The sequence below is a fragment of the Equus asinus genome, chromosome 1 (genome assembly GCF_041296235.1).
Source record: "Equus asinus isolate D_3611 breed Donkey chromosome 1, EquAss-T2T_v2, whole genome shotgun sequence".
In the NCBI taxonomy this organism is placed as follows: Eukaryota; Metazoa; Chordata; class Mammalia; order Perissodactyla; family Equidae; genus Equus; species Equus asinus.
The window spans coordinates 195,856,929-195,881,401 of record NC_091790.1 but is presented as its reverse complement, the minus strand read 5'-3'; the positions used below and the strand labels follow the sequence as shown (position 1 = coordinate 195,881,401).

General features: G+C 45.3%; 1 protein-coding gene across 1 annotated transcript; it reads left to right on the top strand.

Moving 5' to 3' along the window:
- TRPV5 (transient receptor potential cation channel subfamily V member 5) lies at positions 1–24,473 on the top strand. The gene is made up of 15 exons (XM_014845209.3): positions 1–128; positions 2,380–2,477; positions 2,644–2,766; positions 3,232–3,369; positions 3,621–3,719; positions 3,868–4,043; positions 4,435–4,581; positions 6,514–6,726; positions 14,791–14,877; positions 14,976–15,052; positions 15,315–15,480; positions 15,684–15,750; positions 17,538–17,806; positions 20,736–20,842; positions 21,596–24,473. Exons 1-15 carry the CDS (start codon positions 1–3, stop codon positions 21,894–21,896), a joined length of 2,196 nt encoding a protein of 731 aa, XP_014700695.2. The 3' UTR covers positions 21,897–24,473.

Here is a 24,473-nt window from a genome sequence, read left to right as displayed (position 1 = left end):
ATGGGGGCTCCTCCAGCGGAGGCAAGAGGACCCTGGATCCAACTCCAGACATTTCTGACCTCCTGGCTGGTCAGAGAGCAAGACTGGGATCAGCAGGTGGACGAGGCCCATATGCTGCAGCAGAAGAGGTATGTCATGCCACATCCCACCTCTCACTGATCCTCAAACCCTCCAACCCACACGGGTCTGTCTCCCTGGTGGAGCGCCCCAGAATTCAGCACCAGGCGCTTGGATATACCCTTCCCCCGCAGCCCACTCATTACAAAAACCCATCTGCCCTTCTCAGTGGTGGTGGGGGCTGTGGTGTCGAGCCACACAGGGGGATCTGGAATGCAGATTCAAAGGCAGGGGCACAGTGATAGCCAAGGCTCTAACCCTCCTGACCGGTGGAAGACTGGGGTGGACGACTGAAGGGGACTAGATGGAAGAAGCCAGGGTGTTGGGTTTGGGAGGACAGGCAGGTGTAGGCTGGTGGGGAGCAGGTTGTTGGGGAAGGGATGAGACCCTGTGGGCTTGAGAAGACTTGTTGGTTGAATAAAAAATGAAAAATTACCGTTAATGTGAATGAAAGTTGATTGTGTGGGAAAAGAGAGAGGAGAATTGTTTTGAAGGACACCTGGAGCTGTACAACTGAGGAGGGAAACCCGAGTGACATTGGAGAGTCCTTAGTTCAGTTCATCTACCTTTTATGAGTCTGCTGTGTGCAGTGGTGTGCTAGGAACTGAGGAATCAGAGACTGAATTCGGCCGTGCCTGCTCCTGGTGCGCTTTCAGTTCAGGCTGGGCTGATCTACCTGGGGGTAGATCATTTCATGGCTGGCCCTGAGATCCAGACCCTGGAAGAGCCGCCAGGGCAGGGACCCATCCTGCAGGGGGGGCTCTGCCTCAGAGTGTTGGGGGGACTTGTCTCCCATCAGAGAGCTGCCTGGGGGATGGGGTGAGCAGGCATTAGCTGATGTGGGGCTCTGCCAGGGCTGGTTTCATGGACAGGCGGCCTCTGCAGTTGCACAGGCCTCTGCACTTCAGAAGAGCTCTGCACTCTGTTCAATGCACTGCTGCCATCATCTTGAAATTCTTAATAATTTTTGAACAAGGGGGCCTGCATTTTCCTTTTGCCCCGGGCCTTGCAAATTGTGGAGGCCCCCTCATTCAGGAAAGGCTCTCTGCTTGCTCACCAACCCCCATCCCAGGCCCCGCAATGAAACCTTTGGCCTCCCCACCTCCCTCCTTGCTTTAGGGTGGGACTAAGGCAGGCTCAGAAAGAGATCTGGGTCCCAGACCTCTCCTCTGGAGAGCAGCGGGCTGGAGGTCCAGAGTGCTGAGGCTGTGTGCAGTGCCCTCGGCACAGGGACGCACTCTGGAATCCTAGCTCTGGCCCCCCTGAGCTGGGTGCATGCAGACTGAGGGTCTAGGTGGCATGGACAGGGGGCTGGCCCTCACTCTGCAGCTCCCTCCTGAGAATGCTTCCCTAATGCACAGACCTGAGCTCTGCGTTGAGATAAAAACTTCTTCTTTAAATAATACCTTCTTCCCCTGCTCACGGCTCACAGGGATGTTGGAAGAGAGGAATTTGGGGCTGGGGGACATCATGGGAGCCACAGTCAGTCTGTTTGTCTGCCTTTCATCTCTCCCACATGATCCTCAACCTGCCAGATCCTGTATTCACCTTCGGAGCCGATGTGTACTTACCCAGCAGGATCCGTTTTAGCTTTATCTCATCTTTGGTTCATCCAGGTAGGGGAGAGAAAAAGATTAACCGACAGAGGTACCATAAGGTAGATATCTCCACAGGGCTTCTACTGCTCTGGGTTGGAGTCTCCTCAGAGAAGCCCAAGGTTACACTCCTCCTCAGTTATAAACACAGTGTTTAAGGGTAAAACACAGAAGGGATAGATCCTCCATACCCATATCAACCCCCTGCCCCACCTCCAGCCCCTGCCGCAGGGATATGCATCTGAACAGCCTGGAGGGGTAGTCAGAATGTTGATCGGCAACTCCCAAATCTCTAACAACCCGCCCATCCCTCCCTCTCAGCCCAGTTCTGGTCTCTCAAACTCTCCTCGGCTAAAGAGAGCCGGTTCAGCAGGCCTGGGAGCAAGGGTGAAACCCAGGTAGAAATTCCCACTTCTCCACCAGCACCAGCTTCCCAGGTTCCCGAAATATTTACTCACTCAGGCTTGCTGTCCTCCTCTCAGGGCCACCAGGGTGACCCATTCCACAGCCCAGGCCCTCCTACCTCAGGTACTGCACCCCTCTGTTGAGTCTCCCACTCATCTGAGCTATGAGGCCCCCTACATGGGAAGAGCTAGCGTGATGTAACCGCTCTACTTTTGGCCTCTCTGATTCTGTCTCTATGTGACTTATGTTCATCTTCTCCCAGGATTCGAGACTCTCCACTGCTTCAGGCAGCCAAGGAAAATGACCTGTGTGTCCTGAAGGAACTTCTGCTGGACCGAGCCTGCGCTTTTCGACAAAGAGGTGGGGCTGGAGTTTAATGTGATGGAGATGGAGGCAGAAGTACCTGCCCCTCCACCCCAGAACTCTGAGGGTTTCTGCAAAGGGGACTGGAGAGTGTCTCTGGACCCCAGAGCCCCTTCTTCGAGGGGCTCTGGGAAGAGTTTGACGTCTGTCTTCTCTGCTCCAGGAGCTCTGGGGGAGACAGCGCTACACATAGCTGCCCTCTATGACAATCTGGAGGCTGCCATGGTGCTGATGGAGGCTTCCCCGGAGTTGGTCAAGGAGCCTGTCATGTGTGAGCCATTTGTAGGTGAGGAGCCTGAACAGTTTTTCAAAGTGGAAACATGTAGAGGAGAGTCCGATATCATCTCTTGAAATGGGCCTCTGAAGCTGCGTTGGGAATGGGTGATGTAGGATTCAGGAAGCAAGACTCCCTTAAGCTGGGAGGAATGCAAAGTTCCTGGTCCTGGCTTTCATCTTCTGTGACTTCCTTGAGCCATTTATAATTTCTTTTCAACTCCTCTGGTGTTCCCTGAGGCTAGAACTCCATTTCTTTCACAGCAACACTAAAGTCACTACATTAACACCCCACTCCTAATAGTCAACAGGTAAGTATAATGAAGTGGACAACCTGAGGGACTAATTGCCCTCAGTCTGAGGCCAAGGGCAGAAATTCATGCAAGCATCTGTCAGGGACGTCCTGCAAGCTAGGGGGATGTGGTGTCCCTGAGAGAATTGAGGACAGCCCCCTGACTGAGGGCTGTCTCCGGGCCAGGTCAGACTGCACTGCACATAGCTGTCATGAACCAGAACGTGAACTTGGTGAGAGCCCTGCTTGCCCACGGGGCCAGCGTTTCTGCCAGAGCTACAGGCACAGCTTTCCACCGCAGCCCCCATAACCTCATCTACTTTGGTGAGAGCCATGGCCAGGGCCAGCATAAATGGGAGGAGGAGAAAGGGGAGGGTGGGCTGAGGAGGATTCAATCCTGGGGAAGCTCAGAGGGGTCAGCCCATTCCCTCTACTGCCCTCTGACCATCCCTTCCTCTGGTTCTGCTGACAAATCTCCCCAAGCCCAGAGGTGAGATGAGGGGAAGGAGGCAGTCACTTAGGGAAACTGCCCCTCCCATCCCACACTCCTGCCATAGAGCCTTCTGTGTCCCCAGGGGAGCACCCTTTGTCCTTTGCTGCTTGTGTGGGCAGTGAAGAGATTGTAAGGCTGCTCATTGAGCACGGAGCGGACATCCGGGCCCAGGACTCCCTAGGTAAGAGCTGGGGTGCCGAGGACAGCTGGGGATGCTAGGGATGTGAGATGAGGGGCTGGGAGAGCCCTCAGGCCTACCCTGGGGGTGGGCACAAAGACCACCATGGACTTTGCTCCAGTGGTCATGTGACACCAGTGTCCTCCCCCAGGAAACACAGTGTTGCACATCCTCATCTTCCAGCCCAACAAAACCTTTGCCTGCCAGATGTACAACCTGCTGCTGTCCTATGATGGGCACGGGGACCACCTGCAGTCCCTGGACCTCGTGCCCAATCACCAAGGTCTCACCCCCTTCAAGCTGGCCGGAGTGGAGGGCAACACTGTGGTGAGGGACACTCCCCAACCCCACTTGTCCTTCTCATGGCCCTTCTTCCCACCTCCCCAAAAGGGTGGTTCCTTTGCCTCTGACTCAATCACTGAAATCGTCAGCCTCAGAAATTCCTGGCTCAGAGGATTGGAGAATCTTACTTTAGAATGTCTGCACAGTACCCAAAGCTCTGCTCCCCTTGCCTATTCTCTTCTTTTAGATCTTTATGGGGTTTGTGGGAAGGAAAAATAACTGGAAAGTAAAAAACAAGTTCATATAAACAGAGTCTTGCCAATTCCCAAATGTCTATCAGTCCTAAGGAGTGGTCAAGAGCCCTCTTCAATGGTGTTGCTCTCCTTGACCAGCTTCTCGCACATTAACCATCCAACTCACCACTGTGCTCTCTCAGATGTTCCAGCACCTGATACAGAAGCGGAAGCATATCCAGTGGACATGTGGGCCACTGACTTCCACTCTCTATGACCTCACAGAGATCGACTCCTGGGGAGAGGAGGTGTCCTTTCTAGAGCTTGTGGTCTCCTCCAAGAAGCGGGAGGTATGAATGCCATGGAGGATCAGGGACTGTCCTGTAGCCATGCAGAGCCCATCCATTTACTAAGATCCTGGGCTCCAGACACTTCCCTGCCTTACAATAGGTGGAGATGAGACTCTTGGGACCTTTGGGAGAAGAGTCAAATCGATGCCCCTTTCCTGACTGCACTGCCCCTCTGCTTAGCTCTAGGCCCTTCTGCTTACCTTTCTCATACTGATATTTCAGATGAGGAGCTCTTCAAATGGAAATTGCTTCCTATCATTCATTCATTTATTCATTCAGCATATTAAGCACCTTTTGTTCCTCAGATGTTGTGCAAGGAAGTGAGAATGTGGAAATAAATAAAACACAGTTCCTATCAGTCAATGTCCTCAATTTCCAGTCCTTGTCTTCAATAACTGTAGTACAGTACAACATGTACCATCATAGAGGTCTGTACTATGCACAGTCGTGGCAAAATTGATGTTGGGTTAACTTGGCTTGGATGGGCCAGGGAAAGTGTCACAGAGGAAGTGCTTGAGTAGGTCTTCAAAGAGGAGTTGTGAATCATCAGGAAGATGAGGAAAAAGAGAGCTTTCTAGAGAGGGGAAAACACATAGATAATTCCGACAGTACTGAATTGAGTGATATGAAGGAAAGGAAAATTTGTGGAAGGCTGGTAGGAGAAAATACCTTAAGCTTCTAGGAACCTCCAAGATATTGGCAAGATATAGTTTTCATTGTTTATCTGCCACTTGACAATTTCCTGGGAAGCCTTCCAGAGCCATAAAACTTGGAGGATTCTTAGTACCGATAAATAGGAGAAAACTTGAGTGGCCAGGTGGTGTGAACTTTCTCAGAGAATATGCCTGGAAATAGGTAAGCTTCGAACAGCATTTCTTAGGAATTAGAACCCTTATCCCTTTGGTGGATTGTGCCACTACAAATCCTTGGTCTCTGATTTCAGCTAGCTCTCAATGTTCTCCTCAGGTTTTAGTCTCGTCTTGGACAACTACTCTTCTATTCTCTTAAAATTCCTTTCTAGTTCTTTTTATATCTCTCACTGCCTTCACCCTTAGTTCCATCAGAAGATCCAGACTCTTACATTATGGCAAAAGTTGAGGTTCTCTGGCTGAAGGTCTTTCAACTTCTTGCTCTGTCCCACCAAGCATATCTGGAAACTTCCCACTGTCTCTCTCCTTCCTTCTAGGTTCAGTGAAAAAGATAACCGTTCTGCTAATGGTTAATCCCTCCAGCAATGCTTTGAATTTGCCTTTTCTACTTTCTCAGATGCCTCATGCCATCCATTACCGTCTCTCATTTGTATCTTTAACCTCTCTCTGTCTGCTTACATTAACGCATGAACCCTCCTGGCTTAGATTATTGCCACATCCTAATACCTGTATCTTCATTGCTCCTCTCCAGTCCACAATACTTCTAGAACAAATCTGACTACTTCCTTATTTGAATCCCCAATTGCTTCCCGTTGCATTCAGAAAAAAAATTCAAACACCCTACGTTGACTTTCGTGATGTAGGATGATATGACCCTAATCTGCTTCACCCAACTCCTGCCCACCACTTCCAACAGTTTCTCTCTTAGCCCCAACCACACCTCATCTGCAGATGTCTTCTTGTACCTTCCTGCCTGGGCAACTGCTGTTACTCTATGTAATGATCTTCCCTAGCCCTTCTTTCACTCAGTTATCTACTACTCAACCTTGAAGGCCTCCATAGTGTTATAGTGCCTATGTTTACTTCTGTAGTAGTTTATCTGCAGCACTAGCACGAGGCCTAGCATAAGTAGAAATGTACTAGCTATCTGTGAAAGAAATGGCTGACTAGATGGATGAATGATGCTGGTGCTATTACTACCCTTCCCATCTGGGACCCAGTGGGAAACCCAGTACTCTTCACAATGTTGGTTACTCCAAGCTATACTCCTCTTCCATCGCAGGCTCGCCAGATCCTGGAACAGACCCCGGTAAGGCAGCTGGTGAGCTTCAAGTGGAAGAAATATGGGCGGCGGTACTTCTGCCTGCTGGGTGCCTTGTATGTGCTCTACATGATCTGCTTCACCATGTGCTGCGTCCACCGCCCCCTCAAGTTCCGTAGTGTCAACCGCACAAACTCCCGAGATAACACTATCCTCCAACAGAAACTACTACAGGTGACTCTCTTGGAAGGGGATGAAAGGGAATAGTTGCATGGGGTGATGGCGCTGAAGACTAGAATGATACTACTCAGGAAAGACACCACTCACTGGACTCCAGCAGCTTCAGGCTCCTAATCCCCTAGACAGATATTAGGCTTGAGATAAGGGGATGAGAGAGGCGCCTTAACGAGTAGAAGCACACGTGCCCATGGAGCTGTTGTTTTTCTCATTAACTTTGAAAGAATGCTTGGTATTACAAACACTGAGCATTTGTAAAATTCCTTATAATTTACAAGGAGGGCCAATCTTTAGTCATGTGAATTTTAAGGGAAACCCTGTTGTTCTAAATGGAGGATAATTGTGCTCCAAGTCCATTTCTGAGTCCGTTTCTGGTCTGTTAAGGCAACACTGACAGCTTTCTGGCCTGCATTCTCTTCTGTGTACTGTCAATATGAGCACATTGACAATCATGTGTCAGCTGTCTGACCACCTGTCGGACAGGCATCAGAAGGATACCTGGATGGCATAGTAGGTTGAATTAATCCATCTCTGAGGTTGCTTTGCTCCTGTGGGCTTGCTGTTCTGTAGTGTCCTTTAGAGACCTGGGTGCTGAGGATTGCTGATAAGAGGTGTGGAGTACATGAAGAGTCTGCTGTGGAAGGGAGCGAATCCTCCTCTGTGTGTAACAGAATGAGTAGACTCTAATGAGCACTTCTGAGCATATCCATTCAACAAGCACAGTTACATTGGGTTGGCTTATTGTTTGTAGGTAACCAAAATTTTCGTCCCAGTGACCTGAAAATAGCTGAAAAGGGGTTCAGGCATGTGGGCAGAAAGCAAAAAGACAGAGGAAGAAGAATTTTGCCAGGCAAGTAAGAGCTAGGTGACTGGAGATTTATGCTCTATGCAGGGTGGGTCAGCCACAGGGAGAGCTCAGCCTAGACTAGGAAGAAGGGTAGTTTGGTTCAGAAAGAGAACATCAACTACTTGCCTACTCAAGGAGCAAAAACCTAAGTCAAATAAGACCAAAGAGAGTGGTCTACACAGAGAAAGAACAGAGCAAAGAGCCTCACTAAACACCAAAGTAGGACAAAACACTCCATCTGTCCTGCTTCTATAATTGCCTCTCAACATATAGACAGTGTGCTCATGTAACCAGAGCCACTGTCTCTCCCAAAGAAGGGTTTGCTGCCTGGAGAACACAAGCCTGAATGTGGTGGGGCTGCCTTGGTTAAGGGTGGGCACAGGGGCGCTCAGGGAAGTTGTGTTCCACACATCTCAAACTGGGCCTGAAGGTTTCCCTGGCGTGGAGACTATACAAGGAGAAAGGACATTTAGGAGATGGCCAACTGGAGTGGGGGAGTGATTAGAAATGGGGAAAATGTATAAACATGAACCAAGTGGGGTGGCTGGACTTCTTTTCCAATGTCCTTGGCCCAGTTTCCTCCCATGCTGTCTTTCCCAACCTTCCTTTGTCTCAAACTTACTTGGGGATTTTCTGGATTTAGAATGTAGATAGCATCCTGGCCTAAGAGTTAGGCGATGCTGAGCAATTGATTACCACTGAGTCTCCTCCCTATGTGTCTCTTTCTCTTTGGGGCAGGACTGATTGTGTACAAACATTTCCTTTGACCCAGATAGTCTGGATTATATTTAAAAGATCCTCTTCCCTTGCCTCAGGTCTTGGTGAAGCATAATTCTAGCTGAGTACACCTCCCCATTCTTCTGTTTTTTCTCCCATTCCTTCCTTGTTCCTGGTTAACATTTTTACCCTTTTGCCTTCCATTTAGGAAAAGCCACTTTGGCCCAAATAGAAGACTCCTGACTTTCAAATATTCTTTTCTTGGTGGAGGAGGGGATTTAAGAATGCTGCCATAAGGGATTTGGATAGTGAAGAACACCAATGAAAGCTGCCTACTCTTACAGAAAATGCACATACAATGGCCCTTCTGCCTTGGTCCTGAGTTTACAGAACATCTGTGTTCCTCTCATTCAGTAATAAGTCAGTTTGGATTAAATCAGGGGCTCTCAGACTTAGCACCATGATTTGAAAGATTCTGCTCTCATGATGCACCAGATTTATAAAATGTAGGAAATTCTTTGTTATCTACTTTTTATTACTTGAAAGTCTTAGAAAAATGAAAATGCATCAATATAGTGTCTTGACTCAATTAATGTAATTGTTGACATATTAGTTAGGCTGTAGTTCTTTTTCTTAGATAATGAATATTTTACTGTCCAATTATATTCACAAATCTGGATGCTCAGGGCTTTCAGTCATTATAGGATTTCCTCTGTGGATCTCATGGGATCTGGAGAAGTCACTCGGCTCAGTGAGAGCTGCCTGGTGGCATCATCTCTGGAGAATTGAAGTGAAAAAAAAAGTGGTTTATTTATATGAGGTGGCACAAACTACACAAAAGCAGACCTGTATGAGGATGGAGTTAGTTCACCTCTGTCCAGTTTTGGAGATATCTTAATGGGTGTTTTCAATTTAATATGCCTCATTGTTCAGCCATAAAAGTTATGCTTTTCCAGAGGGTCCCCAAAACTCTATTTATCAAGTAGAGTTAATTTCTTATCTCCATTTAATGTCTACTTGATTTAAGCAGAACAACATGCACTACAATACTAGTTCTTTAATGTTTCCAGGTGAGAAGAAAGCTCAAAGTCTGGGAGTCAGGAGGCTTGGGTTTTAGTCCAACTTAAAAACTAAATAGCTGTTTGACCTTGGGCAGATCCTATCTCTTGCTAAACCAGTGGTTTCTGACCAAGACTGCACATTAGAAACATGAGAAGATGTGAAAATACTGGTTCCTGAGCTTCACTACACCTAATAAATAAGAATGTCTGAAACTGAGGCCCTGGCAATGGTATTTTTAAGAAACTTTGAGCGATTCTAATATTCAGCTGGGGCTGAGAACTACTGGCTTCCATCTTTGAGATTTACTCAGCTCCAACTTTCTAGTCTGAAGTCAGTCGCTCTGATCATTTGGATTCCTGATGCATTGTTCAGCGAAAGAGTAGTGATCTCTGTCAGATTTCCTTTTTGTGCCTTGAAGATTTCCTCACTCTCTCCTCTGCCCTTTTCCCAGAAACATTTCAGGAATTCATTCATTAAGCAAATAATCTTCGAGAGCCTAGTAGGGCCTAAACGTTTTTCTGGGTTTTGGAAATTCAACACCGACTGAGCAAAGCCCATGTGATTGCTGTCCTTTTGGAGTTTACAGGCAGGTTTAGATTAATTAAATGAATTGATGTTTCATTATGACCTGTGATTTGTACAATTCACATTTTTCTTCCTGTGATAAGAAAAAGGACAGGGTGCGAGCAGAGCTTATAACGGGGGCCTGAGCACTCTGGGAGGCCAGTGAAGGCTTCCCTGAGGAACAACTCAGCCAAGATCTGGGTATGAGGTAAAGGTGAAAAATGAGTTCTGGGCAGAAAGAATGAGTGTTCAAAGGCCCTGAGGCATGAAGAGCATCACCAACCTCTAGGAACTGAAAGAAGCCTGGCTAGGAAGTTGGGGTAGAGGCCTCCAGATGAGGCTGTCAAGGCAGATCTTTCCCAAATCATGCAGGGCCTTGCAGGCCACATTGAGGACTCTGCTCTTTATCCCAAAGGTAATGGGAAGCTCAGAAGCATTTTAAACAGGGGAAGGACTTGATATGACTTTATTTGTTTGTAGGTGGAGGACAGATTTGAGGGGGCCAGAGAAGATGTGAGGAGACCAGTTAAGAGCTATTACAGTTCTGGAAGCAAGAGACAATGGTGGATTGGCTGAGGGATGTGACAGGGAGACCGAAAGAAGGGGTTGGCATCAGGAAACTTGTTGAAGGTGAAAGCATCACTGTGATGTAATGGATGGACGTGGAGAATCAGGGAGAAGACCGTGGCAGGAACAACTCAGATTTCCATTCATTTTAAAACATCCACTACCTGTCACAGTCAGTGGGGTTGGTTTGTCTACACATCGCTGTCCCTTGTAAGCTCTGAACAATCCAAAACACCACAGCTATTTGAAAACCAGTTGATGGCAGTTCTACACAACTTTGTTCAGGGGTCATAACCAACTCATCGTGGAACAAGCACAGCCAATGAAAAGCAGGGAAAGAGATGAGGAGAAGCAGGGAGCCCAGGAGGTAAAAATAACATCTACTGAGTGCTTGCTCTGTGAACTTGACATGTATTTACCTGTGCTTCTGCCATCTTGTTAAAATGCAGATTCTGCCAGCAAGGCTGGGGTAGGACCTGAGACTCTGCATTTCTAACTGCTGGGTGATGCTGATGTGGCGGTGATCATGTGGACCACATTTTGGATAACAAAGTATTTTATCATTTAATCCTCATTAGCATTCTAATAGGTAAATAAAATTATTATCACCATTTAAAAATGATGAATCAGGTCAGAAAATGTTAAGTACTTTGACAAAGACATTCAGCTAGTAAGAGCAGTTCTGGGATTGGGGTTCTGGTCTGCTTCACTTCAGAACCTTCTTCTTTAAATACCAAGCCAGGCCATTTCTCCCTCCAGAGTGATGTGCTGGACCCCAGCCTTCTTTCTTGGGGACCCACTGCATAAGAAATTCATGTCTCCAGGCTTTGAGAGCTAGCCAGGGCCTGCCACACTCACCTTTATCTGGCCACACCTAATATCTCCCTGTCAAGATGAGGGACTCTGGAGTGCAGGGGCAGGGGGTCAGTCATGGAAGTACCTCCCATCCCTGGCTACCTGACTACGGAGCCATACTATCTATTCTCTAGTTTTGATAATAGACATCATTTTTTGATGTGGTTAACCTAATGGTGTATAAAGTAAGTCATACTTCTTTGGGAATGGGCAAGGACACCTCTGTAGAGAGTAGAAATTTCCCAAGTTAATCGTCCTGCGAAAATGCAGAGACTAGGACATGAAATAACCCTTAGAAGGTAGCCTTATATGGAAAGCAAGAGATCTTCCCTTTTTGACCCAGCGGTTCTTAACTTGGGGTACAGGTCAGAAACATCTACATCTAAAAAAGAAGATGCCAGGTCCTAGCTCCAAACTAATTGAATTAGAGACCCCAGGGTTGGCCTGAGCATGTGTGTTGTGACAAAAACTTCCCAGCTGATTTTGATGGGCAGCCTGGTTAGGAACCCCTTCACAGTTTAGAGGATTGGAGTAATTCTTCATTATGAGTCAGCAGGAATCTTTCTGAGCCTTCATTCCTTTGCAAGCCTGGGGCCTTGGAGAGGAAAAGAGGGTCCAGGACTGGGGTTTGACAACTGATTCTGGTGTTCTCCCACTTCCTCAGGGTTGTCCATGCTTTCTGCCCTTCCCTGCAGTGGGACACAGGGCTCTGCTATGCCCATCCCCTCTGGGCATTTCCTTCAAGGCCATGAGCTCAGCCAGCTGGTAAGTGAGAGCAATCTCATTAGGCCAATTCTCAATGGAGTGTGAATGCTCACCCTCTGCAGGGGCTTTGGCTATTGGCAACTCCTGAAATTCCAAGTCATGTGATGATGTAAAGAATTCCAGTCCTCGTTAGAAGACATTTATTTGTAAAGGAGTGGGGTGGAGTACTTTTTCAGTGCATTATCAGGCAGGCCTGCTTGGATGATCTTCAGCTAAATGCCATTTAGTTGTCATCCTTGTCCCCATTTACCTCCCCAGTCCCACTTGCTGATATCCCCTTTCCCTCCTTTTTCAACTCTCAGATCATGCTCGGCTTGTACCTGCCTGCTTACCCGCTCCTTTCTCTCCTTCCTTCTTTCCTTTCTTATTAATGGAGAATGTATTACTGCCTGTTGTGGATAAAAAGTAGGAGTAAGACACGACTGCTCTCAGGGAGCTCTCAGATTACTGGGGAGACTTGAAGTATCAGACAACTGTGGTGTGCTGGGTAAGGCTGTAAGCAGAGAGTGGCACCATGTACCTACAGGAAAGACACCCGAGCTGGGTATGGGGTGGAGTGAGCAGAAAAGGAGGGAGACCCGGAAGGAGTGGTGTGACCTGAGTCTTGAGAGTTAAGTAAGGGTGAGCCAGGCAAACATGGTGGAGGAAGGCAATCCAAGAAAAGGGCACACAGTTCATGTGAAGGCCTGGCTTCATCAAGAACCCTAATAGTGTGGCTGGAACTCACACAGAGTATGGGGCATGGGGCAGAGGCCACACCAGTGAGGGCTCTGTATGTCATGTTTGGTAGTCTGGGTCTTATTTTTTTATTCTTATCTCACAATGAACACTTCTAATGAAAACAATACATGCACACGATTTAAAAATCAAAATGGCAAATGTAATGAAGAGCGACAGTGTCCTGCCTGCCCCTCCTTACCGGTGTCTTATTCCCTGAGGCAACCAGTTTTTTCCCCTTTTAGGTTCTTCATCTTTGTCAATACCTCCGCATTGCTGAATAATATGCTTCTCTCTCTGTTCACTAATTAAATTTAGACATTATCTATTGAAGTTCTATTATGATAAGGATGTAGAGAATACCCATTATATGATAAAATAAGATTTACCAGTTTCTTAAGAGAGATAAACGTCAGAGAAGTTTACAGAACATCAACTCTTTAAACAACAATAGTAAAGTAACTGAAGTCTAGCCACAAGTCGTTAGATCACATTGTTCACTGGGTACATAGACACCAACTCTTTTCCTGGTCTTTCCTGGTCTCACATGATTTACCTGAAACATTTCCACCATCTGTTGGTAAGTCTGGTCCCGCTCTTCCATAAAGACTATATCCTTGGCTTCTTCTGAGCTGATATACACATTCTGAGAAGCCACGGGGTTCCTGGTAAGTGCCTTCTTTATACCATAGATCACCTACTACCACATAGCACCTCTTCCTATTTCAAAAGCTATGCCTCTCACTGGACCAGCGAAAACACTGCCGAAGTAGTCTGTAGAGAGACGCTTAGAGGTTCCAGTGTATTAGCAGAGCAGAGATGATTAGTATTCCTTATGCCTAATGAGGAGTCACACCTGCCCCAGCTTAGATCCTCAACATTCCCGCTGACCCCAGGGCCTCTCAACTCCTTTCTTTGGTGCACTATTCAGAGATGTGACTTTGGAGAACAGTTTCCAAAATGCTAAAGGGTACTTGAATGTGTTGAAATTATACAATTCCATGTGGGAATTAGTGGATATATGAACACAGTTTCCTAGAAAGAAGGTCCATAACCTTTATGATATTCTCATGGGCTTACAACTTTAAAAAAGTTAAGGATTATTATTGTAGAATTCTATCGCTGCATCTCTGTAATGCTGCCAACGTTTCCCTGTGAAGCAATTTACGTAGAAGGGGGATGAGCTTCTTTCCATCTTGACCTTCCTTTGACCTACACCTACTGCTCAGGATGAGGCAGGAGCCATTCCTCAGAACTGAAACCCACTGTGTCTCTAGCCCATTTTCTGCCCTTTTCTGTTTTTCCAAATCATAATAAGACCACAGTGAACATCCCTATAGTGCTTTATGTTTTATAAAGCACATCCAAAGACGTCATCTAATTTGATCTTCACAATAAGCCCAGGAGATAAGCATTATGGTTTCTGTTTCACGGATGAAAAACCTCAAGCTCTGGGGGATTTAGTGACTAATTCAAAGTTTCTCTAGAGCTAGTGGGTTCTGGGTCCTTACTGGAACCTGAATTCTGTGACAGGTTTGTTGTTTCTTCTACCTGCCGGAAACCACAATGAGATTGGAAAAGCTGGACTTTCAGCATAGCTGAAACCGTCCCAAGCCACTAATACCTCTTCCTGTTGGTTTACTTTGTGCTCTAAAATGTGATCTCAGCTCTCAGTGTACATGTCCTAAATTATTGATCACAATAGATATATAAAAAGTGAATTGCTTGGTGACAGCTCAAATCATTAGCATACACGTTAGCATATATTAAACCTTGAATACATAGGCCAATGTTCTGGCCACAGAGTTAGCCACAGCGGCAAATACAATGATAGAGGGTGTTGATGGTGGTGTTAAGAGGAATTTTCCTTCATCTTGAATAGACCGTAGTTGCTTTAGATCACTTGTTCAAAAGGATTTGACTCAATCCATCAGAAAGCATTTCTTATCCTGAATTTCCCCTCACAGGAGGCCTATGAGACTCATCAGGATAAAATCCGGATGGTAGGGGAGCTGGTGACTGTCGTCGGTGCCGTGATCATCCTGCTCCTGGAGGTGAGGTGCAGGCAGAATCCAAGCTGAGGCCATCCACCTGAGGCCGCAGACTGAACTGCAGTCTACAGTGTCTTTTTGTTTTACCGGCCTCTTCTCAGATCCCAGACATCTTCAGGGTTGGCGTCTCTCGCTATTTTGGACAGACTGTCCTTGGGGGACCATTCCATGTCATCATGTGAGTGCCCTTTCCTTCCAGCCCCTGCCTGCCTTTGCCAGAATTGTTCCAGGCTTCCTGTTCACTCTATGGGACCTATACCTGAGCTGACCCTCACCTCCAGGGATTTCTCTCTCGTGGGGTTGTATGTGTGACTGTATATCTGCTTTAGGTGTATAGTTTAAGCCTGAGTGTGTGGGCACCACCTGAGTTACCACCATGCTGGAGGGGACCTAGAATATTTCCAGCCCTCCCTGCTTACTGCTCCCTGCTCTCCCCGCAGCATCACCTATGCCTTCCTGGTGCTGGTGACCATGGTGATGCGCCTTTGCAACATGAACGGGGAGGTGGTGCCCATGTCCATTGCCCTGGTGCTGGGTTGGTGCAGTATTATGTACTTTGCTCAAGGATTCCAGATGCTGGGTCCCTTCACCATCATGATCCAGAAGGTCAGTGCTTTCCCCAAAGTTTCCTCTGGCTTTAGCCATAGGACATTCCCAGACAAGGGAGGGAGTGAGAGGAAAAAGGAAAATGCTGTTCAGAATGGATCTGATGAAACTATGTGGACTTTCCGATCTGTTAGCACTACGGGCTGAGGGACAGGTGGAGAAAGGATCACTTCACCTTCCTTCTCTTTTTCTATTTCCTATAGATGATTTTTGGAGACTTAATGCGCTTCTGCTGGCTGATGGCTGTAGTTATTGTGGGATTTGCCTCAGGTAAGAGCACCAGTCCCTCCTCTGCTAGATTATTGGATCTGGTTCTTCAGAAAGTTCACTCTGGCTCTTGCTCTCAGTTCTCATTTGCACTCCGTTTTGTGTTTTTGGTTTGTTTTCCTCGTGGAAAGTGAGTCAAAAAGCACTCTCCCAGCCATAGGATCAAGGTCACCCAGGTTGGTCTAGGATGTAGACCCATGTGCTCTGAATTTCTGGGCCAATAACATTCATTTGACTAACTGCCCTACAAGATCTTTAAAGGAGAGATGGAGAAAGGCTTTGGAGAGAGACAGACATTAAACAGGAAAGACTGGCTGGTTGTGGATCTCGGAAAACTATGCAGGCAAACAGGGACGGTGCAATATTTAACTCCCCTATGTTTACTCTTCAGACGAAGAAGCATAGAGCATTTAATAACACATCACGTGCTTTTTTTAAATGTGTGGTCAAAGTTGAGAGAAAAGTAAAGAATTCAAAAAAGGAGGTGCAGAAAAAGAGTTTGGAGAGTTTGAAGAATGAGAGAGGAAAACAGAAGAAGAGTTGTGAAGAGAGACTTGGAAAGAGAGGCCATCAAGGACTCAATCAAAGCCCAAGGCACAGTGAGAGAGTGCCAGGGAGGAGAGGAAGGGACAAGGCAAGAAAGTCAAAGGCAGAGCCAGAGCCAGAGGCACAGCCAGAGGGAGGGAGAGGGAAAGTGAATGAGTAGAAGAAAGTTCTTAGGGAAAGGCAGGAAGAGGAAGGGAGAGCGAAAGGCAGCAACTCTAATCCAGTCCTCAGTGTCTGCAACTGAATATCCGTAAGACAAGGAGATGTACTACACAGTATTTGAAGATCCCCGACTCTTAAAAGACCATGGCTCAGTACAAAGGACATCACCTCTGTCCTGGGAATTTCTCTGTTTAATGAAGGGTCCCACAAAACAGTAGGCCAAAAAATACACCAAGATCTGAACTACAAAAGGATGAAATGGAGGTTGGCTGCCTGTTTGAAGGATTCCCCATGTACACTTTCCCCCAACCCTCTACCCCATATGTGTCTACACATGTACAAAATGAGGGAATTCCATAGTCGTTTTCTGTTGTAGATGTAGATGTCCCATACCCAGAATCTCCTAAATTCTCTCTTCTTGGTTGTTGCACTTACTTTTTCTTATGTAAAAAAAAAAGCAATGCTTTGTCATAGACCTTATTTCTGCTCTGGGGATCGCCTTGTTTATATTTCAGTTCCCCTTACAGAGAGGAGTCTTTTAAAGGTTCTAATGCTGTAACAAGGTTCTGAGATGCCTAGCACCATCGAGTAGGCTACACATGGAGCAGGGAAAACTTTTCCATGCGGGTCCAAGTTCACCCAGGGAATCTCATGGTAATGGATGGTTATCTGGAAGACAGTGAGATTTTCTTAAAAGATGCTTTTCTTTTAGCCTTTTTGTGTGTGCAGTTCTTTAAAACTGTTGGAGATTTCATGCATTCTTGTAACAACTTGTCTTTTAAATATTTGATTTTCTAAAATGTAAAAATATTGTCAGTGACTTATTTTATATATACTTTTTTGCTACCTGGCTGAGTATAACCATTAACCAGAGTGATGAACTTGGTCATAGGACATTTCAGGGTAGCCAGGTCCACAAGGAAACTTACATTCACACATCTACATTGATGGGTAAGTGTGTGTGCATGCGTATGAATGTATGGGGATACATACTGGAGGTAAAATAAATGCTGACCATTCCCATGCTTATTGTGGTAACTCCCTATTTCCCCATCTCCATGCCTTCTTCCTGGGCGGAGCAGCGTTCTTTGTCATTTTCCAGACAGAAGACCCAAACAATCTGGGGCAATTCTATGACTACACCATGGCACTGTTCAGCACCTTTGAACTTTTCCTCACCCTCATTGATGGGCCCGCCAACTACGACGTGAACTTGCCCTTCATGTTTAGCATTGTCTACTTTGCCTTCGCCATCATTGCCACACTGCTGATGCTCAACCTGTTCATTGCCATGATGGGTGACACACACTGGCGAGTGGCCCATGAACAGGACGAGCTCTGGAGGGCCCAGGTGAGTTTATTAGTGTTGGTCTTACTAAGGGGCAGGGCATGGAGAGAAAAATCAAAGTTGAATATGTTATATTAGCTGACTCTTACGAGAGTCACAGAACAACTGAGTGGGGCTGTCACCTCAATGGAAGTACATTTGGATATGCAGAGGGAACAAAGGAAGCAAAATAGTAGAATAGGGCTAGGATCAACACCCAAGAGCTGGGGGTCTTGATCACAGGGGGAAAGTAGATCCAGGAGTCATCCTTGAGTCCAATGAGAACTAAGAACTGTCTTGTTCTGAAATATTCTAGTTTTCAATTTGAATTTTCTCTTTTATTTGCTTCTATAACTCCCTGTTTGTCTATGATCTTTTCTTTATATTGTCACTGGCTAATAAAATGTTAGTGTTGGAAGTACATTTAGTGGTCTTCTAGTTGAGTTTCTGTCCAACAAATAATCACCTGAAAAAAATTTATCAGAGGGTCATTCAGTATCTTCTTTAATGCTAAGTAAGGCCTTATTATCACATGGATTTGGGCAATGGTTGGGAAGAGGAGAGCTTTTTCATATTTCAAAAGTTTTTGTTATTAGAAAGGACCATGTTCCATTGAGCTGAAATCTATCTTTCTACAATTTTATTCTTTGGCTCCAGTCTTTTCTTCTCATATAACACAGAATGCACTCTTCCATATGAGTACCACTCATATATTTGAATACAGCCATTATTTATACCCTTGGACTTTTCATTCATTTAACAATAATTATTTAGAGCCTGCTATGTGTTGGAAAATGTCTAGGATCTGAGGACACAAGTGTGGACACAACAGATACAGTCTATGCTCTCATGGAGCTTACAGCCTGGTTGGGAAGACAGAGAAACAAGTGACTTCACAGAAGGCTATACAATTATAGTTATAAAAGTGTCATAGGGAAGTAGAAGATGCTAAAAGCAGCATTCAACAAAAGAGACTGACTGGAAAGGTAGAAAATGGTGTCCTGATGGAGTGACATTTAAGATGAGCTCCTAAACATGGGTAAGAATTAGCCAGTTAAGAAGAATAAGGGGAAAGGATGGATGTTAGGATTTTTATTAATCTGAAGTTTTGGCTACAGGGACAGAAAACCAAACTCAAATAGACTTTTTAAAAAGGCAGTGGGAGGAGGATGTGTTGCTCCTCATAACTTGAAAGTTTAAAGCATTAAACTCGCTTTAGCGTGTGTGGCCAGAACCCAGATCTCCATTTCACACATTACATCAGTTTCTCTGTTCTGCTCTCTTTTGTCCTTACTCTCTTCTAAGTCAGTCTCTCCCATCATGTTGGTGAGATAGTTTACAGAAGTCCTAAACTCCCAAGGAAAGGAGCAGGTATACTTCATTACTCAATTCTAAGGGCCCCATTCACATTGTATTCTGTGTGCCTCCTGATGTTGTGAAATATATAGCCTTTAAAAGTGTCTTTCCCCCAGTGAACCAAGTCTAGATTCCATTTCATTGCAATAAATTTGAGTCATAGATGCATCCTTGAATTTAAGGTTAAGGCCAAGGACTGGAGAGTGGTAGTCGTGGTGGTCGTGAATTTCTGGGGAAGAGTAGACTAATTGATTGTGTTCAGTCCAGTCTACTCTAACTGATGGACTGAGAGGAGCGAAGGAGTGATTCTCTAAATGAAAGATGGGTTCTGTTACCAGAAGAAAGTAGGGGCTGATTAAAGGTACACAGAGAAACAGTAACTGTCCTTTTCAAAGTAAAGAAGGAGAAAAGCTTTCTGGGGGAAGGGAAGAGAATGATTGAAAGTCCTGAGGTTGGAGGGAATTTGGTATAAGTAAGAAACTGAGAGAAGGCCGAGAGATGCGTGGAGTACTAAGAAAGCTGGGGAGTAGAAGCATAGGAAGTGAAGAATTAGGCTATTTTAAGGATTACTGGTTCCTTCAATTAATAAAGCTTCCTGGCCACAATCCATCCTGGCTGCACCCTTCTGTTCATGGCCTAATAGATCATGGTCCTTCTGAAACTAGAATGATCCCTGATATGATTAGAGGAATGCGTTTTAAAAGGGGCCATGCCTTTTCTTGCTTTGGATACTACACTATAAATAGCACCTAAAATTGAGTCAGGTGTTTCAGCAAATACACAATGGCCCTTATTAAGCTTATGATCGACTAGAACCCGTACATCTTTGTTACATGACTTACTTAGCTAAGATCCTTTACCGTTTTCCTGTACTTACACAGATACTATAGTCTTAAAAATAAATGTAGAATGTTACATTTGGTTTTCTTAAATTTCCTCTTATTGGTGGTTTGACTAGCATTCCAGTCTGGTGAGATCATTTTTATAATGCTTCTGTCACCTCACATATTACATTACAGTTTTGTGTCAAAGGCATATTTGATAAGCTTGTCTTCTGTGTTTCATCTAAGTAATTAATGTGGGCTGGGCAAAAGATGGAACATGTGACGTGCCACTAGAATTTTCCCCGCCAGGTTTGTGATCATTAACTCACCCTTTTCCTTTCTAGGATGTGGATATTTAATTTGCTGCAAATTCCCTGAACACCAGCAGCATCATTTCATCCCCAAGACCTTAGATATTCTGTTTAATCATTTTATTTAAATTAAGATAATTGTCCTGTGGCTTTCCTGTGAAAAAGTAAATGAGATTAGTTTGGAATGACTCATTTTCCATGAATCTGAATCGTAATGTAGGGGTCATTGCTTTATTCAAAACACTCATAAAATATCCTCTTTCCTTTTATGATGAATGGTGGGGAAAGCAGGCGCATGATGCCTGGCACAGACTAGGGGATGAATGAATGGCTGTCATCTCCACGGATCTCTGGTGTCCTCATCCCACAGGCTCCTTTTAGTTCCCTCTGTTGGTGGCTTCAGTGTTCTCTGAACCTCATGGCTCTTTCTGAGTTCTTCCTCTACCTCTCACCTCCTTCCAGGTCGTGGCCACCACGGTGATGTTGGAGCGGAAACTGCCTCGCTTCCTGTGGCCTCGCTCTGGGATCTGCGGGTGCAAGTATGGGCTGGGGGACCGCTGGTTCCTGCGGTGAGTAACAGTGTATATGTGTCAACTGCCAATATGTATGAGGCCATGGGAACAAGGGTGACCAGTCCCACATTTATCACCCCCCTCTTCAATCTTGAGTTCTTAAATTGGACCAAAAGGAGACGTCATCACTCTATAAATTGAGACTGCATTAACCTGTTTAGAGGAGGAGAGAGAAGCTGAAGTAGAGGGATAAAAAGAATGCTGATGGCTAATGCCTAGCTGTGAGTACATCAGGGAAGAAATGTGTGATAGGCTACAGATATGTGTTCATGCTCCTCAGATGCAGGCATGCGTTACATGTTCTAATCTTGTTCCCACCTCACCCCCATTTCTAATATATTCTTGCCTCAAGACTAACATCCTCCATCCTAGTCTACCTTTGGCTCCTGACCTGGCTCTCCTCTCTCATTTATTTCCTTAACTGCATCTCCTCACCCTTGTAATACATTTATCTTTTAATTGGCTGGGTTTCCTCTTTCATATTTATGCATATCCCCCCAATCACGCGCATGCACAAGCCCTACCACCCTCCAAATCTTGATTGCTTACCTCTTTGGCCTCCATCCGGGTTATCCTCCGTTCCACTGCACTTCCCTTCACTTCATCCTACATGATCTTTTGGCTTCAATTCTGGTCCCTTCCTTTTCCTTTCCTCTTGATCCTGTCTCCTACATGTGCTTCACCTCTACTTCTCCCCATGGCCCACCTTTCCCCACCTCAACTGAGACCTTTCCCCTTTCCCCTCCTTAGAGTTGAGAACCACCATGATCAAAATCCTTTGCGAGTGCTTCGCTATGTGGAAGCTTTCAAGAGCTCAGACAAGGAGGATGGACAAGAGAATCTTTCTGAGAAACAGCCCTCTGTGGTTGAAAGTGGGACCCAAGCCAGAACCTCCCTCTTCCTCCCAACTCCCTCCCTGTCCCGGAACACATCTCGCAGCAGCAGCAGTCACCGGGGCTGGGAGATCCTTCGTCGCAACACCCTGGGGCACTTGAATCTTGGACTGGACCTTGGCGAGGAGGATGGAGAGGAAAATATCTATCGTTTATGATTAGGATCCTTGTTACTGTTGACCTGACTCCAGGGGGACCTGAGGTGGAGGGCAGAGAGGCAGACACTTGCTTATGCAACTTTCTAACTTTCATGCCTGTTAATCATGGGAAGGAGTAGACAGAATAATTCCTAAAAGCCATGTCTCACCTTGCACATCAGCATTTCTGGAGATGAGCAAAGGGTATCTGTTGTCCCACACATCTTCTGGGTTCTTGAAAGTCCCATATCTTGGGAAAAGAAGGTATCTTTTTGATCAAAGTTGTACTTGGCATCTAAAGACCCAAAGTAGGAATGCTAGACTAGTGTCTGGATCATCTCTCTTTCTGCCCCAAGTGGGCACTAGAAAGTGATAATCTGTGAAGACTGCCTGGTTCCACACGGCTTAATGTGGGAAGAGCCAGGCATGGCATTGTGGTCCTTTTCTTTTCCCTACACCCGTGTAGGACTCTGTTGCCACCTAGTAACCAAACCCCAACTAGAAAACCACAAGAAGAAAGGTTCTTTGTATTTGCTTTATCTTTTCAAAGAAATTTATTGTGTTAAGATACACATAACATAAAATTACCGTTTTAAGCACTTTTAGATATACAATTCAGTGGCATTAAGTACATTCACATTGTTGTCAAACCAGCACTATTAGTCATTTATAGAACTTTTCTATCATCCTAAATTGAAACTCTTGCACCCGTTAAACATTAACTCCCCACTATCACCTTTCCACAACGCTTGATCACCAATATTCTACTTTGTGTCTATGAATTTGACTGCTCTAGGTACCTTACATAAGTGAAATCACACAACTTTAATCCTATTGTGTCTGACTTATTTCACTTAGCATAATGTTTTCAAGATTCATCCATGTTTAGCATGTATTGGAATTTCATTCCTTTTTAAAGGCCAAATAATATCTCATTGAATGTATGTACCACATTTTGTTTATCCATTCATCCACTGATGAACATTTGTGTCTTTCCACCTTTTGGCTATTGTTAGCAATACCAGTATGAACACTAGTGTACAATTTTCTGTTCAAGTCCCTGTTTTGAATTCCTTTGGGTGTATACCTAGAAGTGGAATTGCTAGATCTTGCGGCAATTCTGTTTTCTGTTTTTTTTATTTTTTTTAAATAAGAGGGCCCTAAGAGAGATGAATATTTTATTTACTTTTTTTTTTTTTTTTTTGGTGAGAAAGATTGGCCTGAGCTAACGTCTCTTGCTAATTTTCCTCTTTTTGCTTGAGGAAGATTGTCCCTGAGCTAACATCTGTGCCAGTCTTCCTCTATTTGGTATGTGGGATGCCACCAAAGCATGGTTTGACCAGTGTGAGTCCATGTCTGGGATCCAAACCCCCAAAACCCAGGCTGCTGAAGCAGAGTGCGTGAACTTAATCACTACACTACCAGGCTAGCCGTCATATGGCAATTCTGTTTAATTTTTTTGGGAACTGCAATACTGTTTTCCACAGTGGCTACACTATTTTACATTTCCTCCAGCAATGCACAGGGCTTCCAATTTCTCTACATCCTCACCAACACTTGCTACTTTCTGGTTTTTTTGATACTAGCCATCCTAATAGGTATGAAGTGGTATCTCATTGAGGTTTTGATTTGCATTTCCCTAATGACTAATGACATTGAACATTTTTCATGTGCTTATTGGCCATTTGTATATCTTTTTTTTTTTTTTTGAGAAATGTCTATTCAAGTCCTTTGCCCATTTTTGAATTGTGTTGAGTTTTTTGTTGTCATTTTTGAGTTGCCTTATCCTTGCTTTTTGAGTCTTAGAGTCTAAAGTATTTATATCTCATTTGCATCCTGGTGTGTTTTTATGCATGTGTGGTAAATTATGCCTTTCTATGCTTGAATGGCCCAGTTATGGGACTGTCCCTGGTCTGTCCCTCAGGTGGCTCATTGGCAGCTAATCATCCTTGTGTCTGGAGGTAGCAGGCTACCACCTATGTCTCCAGCAGCAGATATCCTTCACCCCTATCTCCCTTTGCCCCTGTGCTGAGTTGTGGGGTGAACAGCAAAAACAGAGGATGGGTTAGCCCTCTCCAGGAAGGAAACTGGGAGCTGGGTGTCCAGGGCACCCATTACAGGGGCTCTTGCACAGCCTCCCTCTTGTCTCCATCCCTCTACTTCTCATCTCAGCCTTATTATCACCCTCACTAAAAAGCCATAAAAGACTTTTAAGACAACTGTGGTCTGGAATAGCAAAGTGTTTAAGCGGGATTTGCGAAACTACAGACAGGTTCATCCAGCTACTCATGGAAAGCACAGATGAGTGTGGAACAATGAGGGACCACATGAATGTGCATGCACACACTCACATGCTGGTACACAGGAGGTATGGTGTCTAAAAATGCTCAGTCACTGTGATTCCTCTTATTTGCTCAGTCACCTGGATTCTTCTTATTTTCTCTGGTAATGGAAGCACTTCCTTGCCTGTGTAAAGCTAAACTCCCATCTGTGTTCCAAATTCAGTTTTCTTTCTGTCTCTTCAGACAGCTGTGTCCATCACTTGTCTCCTCTAACTCTTCTCATTTGTGTATCTTCAACCTCTCCCTCTCAGCTAGC